General features: G+C 39.7%; 1 protein-coding gene and 1 non-coding gene across 2 annotated transcripts; one reads left to right on the top strand and one right to left on the bottom strand.

Moving 5' to 3' along the window:
• The first annotated feature begins 3,869 nt into the window (after window positions 1-3,869).
• On the top strand, window positions 3,870-3,977 carry LOC148576177 (small nucleolar RNA R71). The gene has a single exon (XR_015904661.1). It is a non-coding gene; the product is annotated as a small nucleolar RNA R71 (small nucleolar RNA).
• Window positions 3,978-11,084: 7,107 nt separating this feature from the next.
• On the bottom strand, window positions 11,085-11,894 carry LOC148576176 (uncharacterized). The gene is made up of 2 exons (XM_088502687.1): window positions 11,567-11,894; window positions 11,085-11,416 (listed from the first exon to the last, which is right to left on the bottom strand). The coding sequence occupies exons 1-2, from the start codon at window positions 11,892-11,894 to the stop codon at window positions 11,085-11,087; spliced, it is 660 nt and encodes a 219-aa protein (XP_088358813.1).
• Between the last annotated feature and the right edge of the window lie 931 nt (window positions 11,895-12,825).

The raw sequence follows: 12,825 nt of genomic DNA, 5'->3' as shown, positions 1-12,825 counted from the left end.
ATCAAAGAGTGCAATTCAAGTTTGGGGGCCCGGAATTGAAAGAAAGCTACCGTTAGTGGAATTGGAGTGTTTGAGAATGGAAGCCTATGAGAATTCTAGACTCTACAAGGAGAGGATGAAAGCCGTGCATGATAAGAATATAAGAAGAAGAGAATTTAGATCCGGTGAACTCGTCCTTCTCTACAATTCAATATTGAGGTTGATGCCCGGGAAATTGAGATCAAGATGGGAAGGACCCTATAGAGTGGAAAAAGCGGAGCCATATGGGGTCTATCACTTGCGTCATCCCTCAAGCCCCGACATCTTCAAGGTTAATAGGCATCATCTAAAGCTATACCATGGAGAAAAGATGAAAAGCAACAAGGAGGTTGAGGTGTTCCTTTTGGAGGATGCACCTAATGGCAAAGAGAATTGAGCTAATGACCGTCCAACTTAAGGACGTTAAACAATAGTGCTAGGTGGGAGACACCCCACCGTGGTAAGATCTACCTTTTTGTCTCTTTTGTATATATTTCTTGAACTCTTGCTTGATTTGGTGAATGCTTAGTTTTAGAGATTATTTGGATAGACTTGATTTTATTAGACTTAGTTGTGATATTCATGAAGGTTTGCATTGATCTTAAGTAGGTTGGATTCTTAGTGTAAAAGAAAACACTCCATTTTAAGTATTGCATGGATTTTTGAGTGTTTTTGGTCTCTTTAGCTTAAAATGCCTACTAAACTTATGATGAAAATGCATTTCTTCATGTTTATGAAAAAAAAAGTATCCACGCGTGAGCGTGCTAGACGCGTACGCGTCGATGGCTTTTGCAACTCCTGGTACAAAAAAAACCAGAGAGTTATGCGAAAATTGAGCCAGCACTGAGCCCCACGCATGACCCCACTCACGCGTACGCACGCCTAATCCGTGTGCGTCTCTGGTCCTGATTGCACAACCCACGCGTAAGCGTGGGTGACGCGTACGCGTCGACTGCGCTATCTGAAACTCTGGGTACATTTTCCAGAGAGTTAGGCGAGATTTATGCGGATAGTATGCCTAACGCCTAACCCTGCTGGTGCACGAAATCGTGATTGTTCATTCCTTGGTAACGGCGCCAAAAACTTAATACGAACATTCATAATCTTAGTTCTTTTTCACAACTTCGCACAACTAACCAGCAAGTGCACTGGGTCGTCCAAGTAATAAACCTTACGTGAGTAAGGGTCGATCCCACGGAGATTGTCGGTTTGAAGCAAGCTATGGTCACCTTGTAAATCTCAGTCAGGCAGATTCAATTGGTTATGGAGATTTGATAATTAAAATATAATTAAAATATAAAATAGGATAGAAATACTTATGTAATTCATTGGTGAGAATTTCAGATAAGCGTATGGAGATGCTTTGCTCCATCTGAATCTCTGCTTTCCTACTGCCTTCATTCAATCATTCTTACTCCTTTTCATGGCAAGCTGTATATTGGGAATCACCGTTGTCAATAGCTACATCCCGTCCTCTCAGTGAAAATGGTCCAAATGCACTGTCACCGCACGGCTAATCATCTGTCGGTTCTCGATCATGCTAGAATAGGATTCAGTAATCCTTTTGCGTCTGTCACTACGCCCAGCACTCGTGACTTTGAAGCTCGTCACAGCCATCCCTTCCCAGATCCTACTCGGAATACCACAGACAAGGTTTAGACTTTTTGGATCTCAAGAATGGCCGCTAATAATTCTTGCCTATACCACGAAGACTCTGATCATAGATCAGGAGGCTAAGAGATATGCATTCAAGCTTGCTTTCATGTAGAACGGAAGTGTTTCTCAGGCACGCATTCATAAGTGAGAATGGTGATGAGCGTCACATAATCATCACATTCATCATGTTCTTGTGTGCGAATGAATATCTTAGAGAAGAAATAGGCTTGAGTTGAATAGAAAAACAATAGTACTTTGCATTAATTCATGAGGAATAGCAGAGCTCCACACCTTAATCTATGGTGTGTAGAAACTCTACCGTTGAAAATACATAAGAACAAGGTCCAGGCATGGCCGAATGGCCAGCCCCCTAAACGTGATCTCAGAACCCAAAATTAGTCAAAGACTAACCAGAGATGATCAAAAGATGTAAATACGATAGTAAAAAGTCCTATTTATACTGAACTAGTTACTAGGGTTTACAGAGATAAGTAAATGATGCAGAAATTCACTTCCGAGGCCCACTTGGTGTGTGCTTGGGCTGAGCATTAAGCTTTCATGTGTAGAGACTCTTTTTGGAGTTAAACGCCAGGTTGTAGCCTGTTTCTGGCGTTTAACTCTGATTTGCAACCTGTGTCTGGCGTTTAACTCCAGAATAGGGCAGGAAGTTGGCGTTTGAACGCAAGTTTGCGTCATCAAAACTCGGGAAAAGTATGGACTATTATATATTGCTGGAAAGCCTTGGATGTCTACTTTCCAATGCAATTGAGAGCGCACCAATTGGGTTTCTGTAGCCCTAGAAAATCCACTTCGAGTGCAGGGATGTCAGAATCCAACAGCATCTGTAGTCCTTCTTCAGCCTCTGAATCAGATTTTTGCTCAAGTCCCTCAATTTTAGCTAGAAATTACCTGAAATCACAGAAAAAAATACAAACTCATAGTAAAGTCTAGAAATGTAATTTTTATTTAAAAACTAATAAAAATATATTAAAAACTAACTAAATCATACTAAAAACTATGTAAGAACAATGCCAAAAAGCGTATAAATTATCCGCTCAAGGTATGAAGAATTTTCCGGGATCCGATTTCTTCTGAGGCAATGTCTGCCTTATCAATGCACTTAGTTCATTGGTGAACAAGGGGGGTTCATCCTCCCAAGTATCATTACTAAATAAACTTGCATTCAACTTCATGATGGCTCCTAGATATTTAGCAACCTGCTCTTCAATGATGTCTTCATCCTCTTCAGAGGAAGAATAGTCATCAGAGATCATGAATGGTAAAATGAGGTTCAATGGAATCTCTATGGTCTCTAGATGAGCCTCAGATTCCTTTGGTTCCTCAAAGGGAAACTCCTTATTGGTCAGTGAACGTCCCAAGAGGTCTTCCTCACTAGGATTCGCGTCCTCCTCCTCCTCTCTGGGTTCGGCCGCACCAAGTAAGGTTATGGCCTTGCATTCTCTTTTTGGATTCTCTTCTGTATTGCTTGGGAGAGTACTAGGAAGAGTTTTAGTGACTCTTTTACTCAGCTGACCCACTTGTGCCTCCAAATTTCTAATAGAGGACCTTGTTTCATTCATGAAACTTAGAGTGGCCTTTGATAGATCAGAGACTATATTTGCTAAGCTAGATGGATTCTGCTCAGAATTCTCTGTCTGTTGCTGAGAGGATTATAGAAAAAGCTTGTTATTGCTAAACCTATTTCTTCCACCATTATCAAAGCCTTATTGAGGCTTTTGTTGATCCTTCCATGAGAAATTTGGATGATTTCTCCATGAGGGATTATAGGTGTTTCCATAAGGTTCTCCCATGTAATTCACCTCTGCTATTGCAGGGTTCTCAGGATCATAAGCTTCTTCTTCAGAAGATGCTTCTTTAGTACTGTTGGATGCAGCTTGCAATCCATTCAGACTTTGAGAAATTATATTGACTTGCTGAGTCAATATTTTATTCTGAGCCATTATGGCATTCAGAGTATCAATTTCAAGAACTTCCTTCCTCTGAGGCGTCCCATTACTCACAGGATTCCTTTCAGAAGTGTACATGAACTGGTTATTTGCAACCATGTCAATGAGTTCCTGAGCTTCTGCAGGCATTTTCTTTAGGTGAATGGATCCACCTGTAGAATGGTCCAATGAAATCTTTGATAATTTAGACAGACCATCATAGAATATATCCAGGATGGTCCATTCTAAAAGCATGTCAGAAGGACACTTTTTGGTCAGTTGCTTGTATCTCTCCCAAGCTTCATAGAGGGATTCACCTTCTTTCTGTTTGAAAGTTTGAACATCCACTCTAAGCTTGCTAAGCTTTTGAAGAGGAAAGAACTTGGCTAAGAAAGCTATTACCAGCATATCCCAAGAGTTCAGGCTATCTTTAGGTTGAGAGTCCAACCATATTCTAGCTCTATCTCTTACAGCAAACGGGAAAAGCATAAGCCTGTAGACCTCGGGATCAACCCCATTGGTCTTAACAGTATCACAGATTTGCAAGAATTCAGTTAAGAACTGAAAAGGATCTTCTGATGGAAGTCCATGAAACTTGCAATTCTGTTGCATCAGAGAAACTAATTGAGGCTTTAGCTCAAAATTGTTTGCTCCAATGGTAGGGATTGAGATGCTTCTTCCACGTAAGTTGGAATTTGGTGCAGCAAAGTCACCAAGCATCTTCCTTGCATTTCCACCATTGTTATTATTTCGGCCATGTCTCCTTCTTTTTCGAAAATTTTTGTCAGATTTTTTCCAGAGAGTTGTGCTTTAGCTTCCTCTTCAGAGTCCTTTCAGGTTCAGGATCGGCTTCAACAAGAATGTTCTTATCCTTGTTCCTGCTCATATGAAAAAGAAGAGAACAAAAAAGAAAATATGGAATCCTCTATGTCACAGTATAGAGATTCCTTATATGAGTATAAGAAGAGAAGAATGGAAGAAGGAAAAGATAAGAATTCGAACACAGAGAAGAAGAGTGGATTCGAATTTTTGAGTGAAAGAGGCGTGTTAGTAGATAAATAAATAAATAGAAGGAGATGAGAGGGAGAAGAATTCAAAAATAAAATAAAATAAAATAAAAATGTTTTTATTTTCATTTTAAATATTAGTTATAATTCAAAAATACGAAAAGGAATAAAATTAAAATTAAAATTTAAAATAATTAGTTAATGAAAAGAAATTTTGAAAAAGAGGTTAGTGATTTTCGAAAATTAGAGAGAGAAAATTAGTTAGGTAGTTTTGAAAGAGATAAGAATCAAACAAAAAGATAAGATTAATTGAAAAAGATTTGAAAATCAATTTTGAAAAGATAAGAGGTTAGAAAAGATTTTGAAATTGATTTTGAAAAGGATGTTATTGAAATTTATTTTGAAAGAGATTTGAAAAAGAAATTTAAAAAGATTTGATTTTGAAAATTAAAGTTGATTACTTGACTAACAAGAAACAAAAAAAACATGATTTTAAAATTTAAAGATTGAACCTTTCTTACTAGGTAAGTAACAAACTTAAAATTTTTGAATCAATCACATTAATTATTAGCATTAATTTCGAAAATATGAAATAAAAATAAGAAAAAGATTTTTGAAAATCAATTTGAAATTTTCGAAAATATGAAAGAAAAAATGAAAAAGATTTGATTTTTGAAAAAGATTTGAAAAAGATAGAATTTTTAAATTGAAAATTTGACTTGACTCATAAGAAACAACTAGATTTTTAAAACTTTATGACTAAATCAAATCAAATTTTCGAAATTTATGAGAAGAATAAGGGACAGATATTTTTTTATTTTTAAATTTTTAATGAGGAGAGAGAAAAACATCTAAATGACACATGACATAAAATTTATGAATCAAAACAAGGAAAATATGCAAGAACACCTTGAATGTCAAGATGAACACCAAGAACACTTTGAAGATCATGATGAACATCAAGAACATAATTTTGAAAATTTTTAAGAAAAGAAAAACATGCAAGACACCAAACTTAGAAATTTTCAAACTTTAGACACTAACAAATTGAAAATGCATATGAAAAATAAGAAAAGACTCAAAACATGAAAATGCAAAGATCAAACAAAGAAGATCATCAAGAACAACTTGAAGATCATGAAGAATATCATGCATGGGTTTTCGAAAATTTAAAGAAAAATTAAAAAGATGCAATTGACACCAAACTTAAAATTTGACACTAGACTCAAACAGAAAACATAAAATTTTTGGTTTTTATGATTTTATTAATTTTTTTCTTGGTTTTTTCGAAAATTATTTTGGGAAGAACGAAAAAGAAGAAATTTTTTTTTGTATTTTTCGAAAATAAGAAATAAAAAGCTTAAAATTAAAATAAAATTACCTAATCTGAGCAACAAGATGAACCGTCAGTTGTCTAAACTCGAACAATCCCCGGCAACGGTGCCAAAAACTTGGTGCACGAAATCGTGATTGTTTATTCCTTGGTAACGGCGCCAAAAACTTAATACGCACGTTCATAATCTTAGTTCATTTTCACAACTTCGCACAACTAACCAGCAAGTGCACTAGGTCGTCCAAGTAATAAACCTTACGTGAGCAAGGGTCGATCCCACGGAGATTGTCGGTTTGAAGCAAGCTATGGTCACCTTGTAAATCTCAGTCAAGCGGATTCAATTGGTTATGGAGATTTGATAATTAAAATATAATTAAAATATAAAATAGGATAGAAATACTTATATAATTCATTGGTGAGAATTTCAGATAAGCGTATGGTGATGCTTTGCTCCCTCTGAAACTCTGCTTTCCTACTGCCTTCATTCAATCATTCTTACTCCTTTCCATGGCAAGCTGTATATTGAGCATCACCGTTGTCAATGGCTACATCCCGTCCTCTCAGTGAAAATGGTCCAAATGCGCTGTCACCGCACGGCTAATCATCTCTCGGTTCTCGATCATGCTAGAATAGGATTCAATAATCCTTTTGCATCTGTCACTACGCCCAGCACTCGCGAGTCTGAAGCTCGTCACAGCCATCCCTTACCAGGTCTTACTCAGAATACCACAAACAAGGTTTAGACTTTTCGGATCTCAAGAATGGCCGTCAATAATTCTAGCCTATACCACAAAGACTCTGATCGTAGATCAGGAGGCTAAGAGATATGCATTCAAGCTTGCTTTCATGTAGAACGGAAGTGTTTGTCAGGCACGCGTTCATAAGTGAGAATGGTGATGAGCGTCACATAATCATCACATTCATCATGTTCTTGTGTGCGAATGAATATCTTAGAGAAGAAATAGGCTTGAGTTGAATAGAAAAATAATAGTACTTTGCATTAATTCATGAGGAACAGCAGAGCTCCACACCTTAATCTATGGTGTGTAGAAACTCTACCGTTGAAAATACATAAGAACAAGGTCCAGGCATGGCCGAATGGCCAGCCCCCTAAACATGATCTCAGAACCCAAAATTAGTCAAAGACTAACCAGAGATGATCAAAAGATATAAATACAATAGTAAAAAGTCCTATTTATACTAAACTAGTTACTAGGGTTTACAGAGATAAGTAAATGATGCAGAAATTCACTTTCGGGGCCCACTTGGTGTGTGCTTGGGCTGAGCATTGAGCTTTCATGTGTAGAGACTCTTTTTGGAGTTAAACACCAGGTTGTCGCCTATTTCTGGCGTTTAACTCTGATTTGCAACCTGTTTCTGGTGTTTAACTCCAGAATAGGGCAGGAAGTTGGCGTTTGAACGCCAGTTTGCGTCGTCAAAACTCGGGCAAAGTATGGACTATTATATATTGTTGGAAAGTCTTGCATGTCTACTTTCCAACGCAATTGAGAGCACGCCAATTGGGTTTTGTAGCTCCAGAAAATCCACTTCGAGTGCAGGGAGGTCAGAATCCAACAGCATCTGCAGTCCTTCTTCAGCCTCTGAATCAGATTTTTGTTCAAGTCTCTCAATTTCAGCAAAAAATTACCTGAAATCACAGAAAAACACACAAACTTATAGTAAAGTCCAGAAATGTGATTTTTATTTAAAAACTAATAAAAATATATTAAAAACTAACTAAATCATACTAAAAACTATGTAAGAATAATGCCAAAAAGTGTATAAATTATCCGCTCCTCACCTGCCCACGCGTACGCACGCATGCCGCGTACGCATCCCTCTGTTAATTTTGCATCCAGGCGTAAGCGTAGATGACGCGTCCGCGTCAATCGCGCAACTCCAATTCCTTTTACATTTTTCCCGAGAGTTGCGCGAACATCGCGCGACCACTGTGCTGGGAGCCCAACTCCCATCCACGCGTAAGCGTGCGTGACGCTTAGGCGTCAATCTGCTTTTTGCTCATCCACACGTACGTGCTCCGTGCGTTTACGCGTTGATGTCCCTACAGCCAACTCTTGGTACTTCAACTAGAGATTTGCACGAGATTCATGCTAACATTGTGCTACTAGCGCAACTGCCCCCACGCGTGCGCGCCACTTGCCCATTTTTTCTATTGTTGTCTTGCTTACATGTTGCAGCTGTCATGTCTTCAAGACACTTATTCTTTTGTGGCTTTCTTTCTCACTTGTGTGGTACTATTCATGTGTTGTTCTTTGAGTTTAATGTCTTCTCTTTTCCTCCCTTTCTAAGGATGGTCATCACAAAGAATAAGGGAAAGGCACCAAAGAAGCCGCCTACCAAAAAGGCACCTCAAAGATCCACCGCCAAGGCGCACCAAGCACCAAAAGTTAAGCCCCTCCTCAAGAAGGCAAGGAACATCATTAATGTCGATGAACACGAGAAGGATAACCCTGCGAGGGATTCTACTAAGTTTCCCAACCGTTACTGTGATGCTCCGTCTCATAAGCGTCGCCCACGCGTGGGGGCAGTTGCACTAGTAGCACAATGTTAGCATGAATCTCGCGCAACTCTCTAGTTGAAGTACCAAGAGTTGGCTGTGGGGACATCGATGCGTACGCGCATGGGGCACGCCCGCGTGGATGGGCAGAAAGTAAATTCACGCCTAAGCGTCACGCACGCTTACACGTGGATGGGAGTTGGGATCCCAGCACAGTGGTCGTGCAATGTTCGCGCAACTCTCGGGAAAAATGTACCAAGAATTGGAGTTGCGCAATCAACGCGGACGCGTCATCCACGCTTACTCTTATGCGTGCGTACGCGTGGGCAGGACTAGGCGTGAGGCACAGTATCCACATAAATTTCTCCTAACTCTCTGGAAAATGTACCCAGAGTTTCAGATGGCGCAGTCGACGCGTACGTGATGAGCGAATAATTTATATGCTTTTTGGCATTGTTTTTACATAGTTTTTAGTATGATTTAGTTAGTTTTTAGTATATTTTTATTAGTTTTTTAATAAAATTCACATTTCTGGACTTCACTATGAGTTTGTGTATTTTTCTGTGATTTCATGTATTTTCTGGCTGAAATTGAGGGACTTGTGCAAAAATATGATTTAGAGGCTGAAGAATGACTGCAGATGCTGTTGGATTTTGAATTCCCTGCACTCAAAGTGAATTTTCTGGAGCTACAAGAGTCTAAATGGCGCGCTCTCAATTGCGTTGGAAAGTAGACATCCAGGGCTTTCCAGCAATATATAATAGTCCATACTTTGCCCAAGTTTACACGACACAAACTGGCATTCAACGCCAGCTCCCTGCCCTATTCTGGAGTTAAACGCCAGAAATAAGTTACAAACTGGCGTTCAACTCCAAGGAAGACTTCTACACATGAAAGCTTCAATGCTCAGTCCAAGCACACACCAAGTGGGCCCGGAAGTGGATTTCTGCATCATTTACTTATTTCTGTAACCCTAGTAACTAGTTTAGGATAAATATAACTCTTTACTATTGTACTGGGGGTCTTTTTCCCTATTTTCGAATTCATATGCCATTTGGGGAGGCTGGCCATTCGGCCATGCCTGGACCTTATTCTTATGTATTTTCAATGGTAGAGTTTCTACACACCATAGATTAAGGTGTGGAGCTCTGCTGTTCCTCACGAATTAATGCAAAGTACTATTGTTTTTCTATTTAATTCAAGCCTATTTCTTCTCTAAGATATTCATTCGCACATAAGAACATGATGAATCTGATGATTATGTGACGCTCATCACCATTCTCACTTATGAACGCGTGCCTGACAAACACTTCCGTTTTACATGTAAACAAGCTTGAATGTGTATCTCTTAGCCTTCTGATCGTGAGATCAGAGTTTTCGTGGTATAGGCTAGAATTATTGGCGGCCATTCTTGAGATCTGGAAAGTCTAAACCTTGTCTGTGGTATTCCGAGTAGGATCTGGGAAGGGATGGTTGTGACGAGCTTCAAACTCGCGAGTGTTGGGCGTAGTGACAGACGCAAAAGGATTACTGAATCCTATTCCAGTATGATCGAGAACCGACAGATGATTAGCCGTGTGGTGACAGCGCATTTTGGACCATTTTTACTGAGAGGACGGGAAGTAGCCATTGACAATGGTGATGCCCTACATAAAGCTTGCCATGGAAAGGAGTAGGAATGATTGGATGAAGACAGCAGGAAGCAGAGGTTCAGGAGGAACAAAAGCATCTCTATACGCTTATCTGAAATTCTCACCAATGAATTACATAAGTATTTCTATCCTATTTTATATTTTAGTTATATTTTAATTATCAATTCACTATAACCATTTGAATCCGCCTGACTGAGATTTACAAGGTGACCATAGTTTGCTTCAAGCCGACAATCTCCGTGGGATCGACCCTTACTCACGTAAGGTTTATTACTTGGATGACCCAATGCACTTGCTGGTTAGTTGTGCAAATTTGTGACAAAGAACTAAGATTATGAATGTGCGTATTAAGTTTTCAGCACCGTTACCAAGGAATGAACGATCACGATTTCGTGCACCAGTACGCATCGCCCACGCTTACGCGTGGGTTGCACGATCAGGACCAGAGACGCACACGCGTCAGGCGTGCATACGCGTGAGTGGGGTCAGGCGTGGGGCTCAGTGCTGGCTCAATTCTTGCATAACTCTCTGGTTTTTTTGTTTCAGGAGTTGCAAAAGCCATCGACGCGTATGTGTCTAGCACGCTCACGCATGGATACCCCCTTTTTTTTCATAAACATGAAGAAATGCATTTTCATCATAAGTTTAGTAGGCATTTTAAGCTAAAGAGACAAAAAAACACTCAAAAATCCATGCAATACTTAAAATGGAGTGTTTTCTTTTATACTAAGAATCTAACCTACTTAAGATCAATGCAAACCTTTATGAATATCACAACTACTAAGTCTAATAAAATCAAGTCTATCCAAACAATCTCTAAAACTAAGCATTCACCAAATCAAGCAAGAGTTCAAGAACTATATACAAAAGAGACAAAAAGATAGATCTTACCATGGTGGAGTGTCCCCCACCTAACACTTTTGTTTAACGTCCTTAAGTTGGATGGTCATTAGCTCAATTCTCTTTGCCATTAGGTGCATCCTCCAAATGGAACACCTCAACCTCCTTGTTGCTTTTCATCTTTTTCCCATGGTATAGCTTCAGACGATGCCCATTAACCTTGAAGATGTTGGGGATTGAGGGATGACGCAAGTGATAGACCCCATATGGCTCCACTTTCTCCACTCTATAGGGTCCTTCCCATCTTGATCTCAATTTCCCGGGCATCAACCTCAATCTTGAATTGTAGAGAAGGACGAGTTCACCGGCTCTAAATTCTCTTCTTCTTATATTCTTATCATGCACGGCTTTCATCCTCTCCTTGTAGAGTCTAGAATTCTCATAGGCTTTCAATCTCAAACACTCCAATTCCACAAACTGTAGCTTTCTTTCAATTCCTCCCCCCTCCCCCCAAACTTGAATTGCACTCTTTGACGGCCCAATATGCCTTATGCTCTATCTCCACTAGTAGATAGCAAGCTTTTTCATAGACCAACCGAAAGAGCTCAGGCCAATTGGCGTTTTGTAAGCGGTTCGGTAGGCCCATAGCGCGTCGGTGAGCTTAGCACTCCAGTCTTTCCTATGAGGCTTCACAATCTTTTCCAATACGTGCTTGATCTCCCGATTGAAAACCTCGGCTTGGCCATTCGTTTGGAGATGGTAGGCCATAGCTACTTTGTGGATGATACCGTACTTTTTCATTAGCCCTGTCATTCTCTTGTCGCAAAAATGTGAGCCTTGATCACTCACGATTGCTCGTGGTGATCTAAAGCGATAAATTATGTTATTCCGCATAAAAGAAAGAACCATATTGGCATCATCCATCCGGGTGGGTATCACTTCCACCCATTTGGACACATAATCAACAGCAAGTAGAATATAGAGGAAACCATTAGAGTTTGGGAAAAGCCCCATGAAGTCAATACCCCAAACATCAAAGATCTCACAAAACAACATGGTTTGTTGGGGTATCTCATCCTTCTTGGAGATATTACCAAACCTAAGGCATTGAGAACAAGATTTACAAAAGAGAGAAGAGTCTTTGAAAAGAGTTTGCCACCAAAATCCACAATCTAGGATCTTTCTTGCCATCCTTTGAGGTCCATAATGGCCACCTCCTTCAAATGAGTGGCAAGCCTCCAAGATAGATTGGAATTCAGTTTGTGGGATGCACCTCTTAATTACTTGATCCGCACCACATCTCCAAAGGTATGGGTCATCCCATACATAATATTTGGATTCGTTTTTGAGCTTATCCTTTTGATGCTTGGAGAAATTGGGAGGAAAGGTGCGAGACACCAAGTAATTGGCAATAGGTGCATATCAAGGGATTACTTCAGAGATTGCTTGCAAGCCCTCAAAGGGGGAAGTATCATTAATAGGAGCATAATCACCCTTTGTGTGCTCAAGGCGACTTAAGTGATCCGCCACTAGATTTTGCAAACCACTCCTATCTTTGATTTCTAGATCAAATTCTTGCAATAGCAAAACCCATCGGATTAACCTTGGTTTAGACTCTTTTTCGGCCAACAAATATTTCAATGCCGCATGATTCGAGTGCACTACCACTTTTGAGCCAAGTAGATAAGCTCGGAATTTATCCAAAGCAAAGACAATAGCCAACAATTCCTTCTCGGTGGCAGTGTAATTGGATTGGGCTCCATCCAAAGTTTTAGAGTCATAGGCAATGACATAAGGATTTTTACCTTCGCGCTGTGCTAGCGCGGCTCCCACCGCATAGTTTCCAGTCGGGCCC

This window comes from Arachis ipaensis, chromosome B1, assembly GCF_059453495.1.
Source record: "Arachis ipaensis isolate K30076 ecotype BB chromosome B1, ASM5945349v1, whole genome shotgun sequence".
Lineage (NCBI taxonomy): Eukaryota > Viridiplantae > Streptophyta > Magnoliopsida > Fabales > Fabaceae > Arachis > Arachis ipaensis.
The sequence above is the reverse complement of the archived record's forward strand: the minus strand, read 5'-3'. Positions and strand labels throughout refer to the sequence as shown.

Coding starts and splice junctions, on each gene's coding strand:
- LOC148576176 (XM_088502687.1), bottom strand. CDS start 11,894: ATGGATGATGCCAATATGGTTCTTTCTTTTATGCGGAATAACATAATT. Junction 11,417..11,566: donor AATTGGCCTGAGCTCTTTCG/GTTGGTCTATGA, acceptor TGAGATTGAAAG/CCTATGAGAATTCTAGACTC.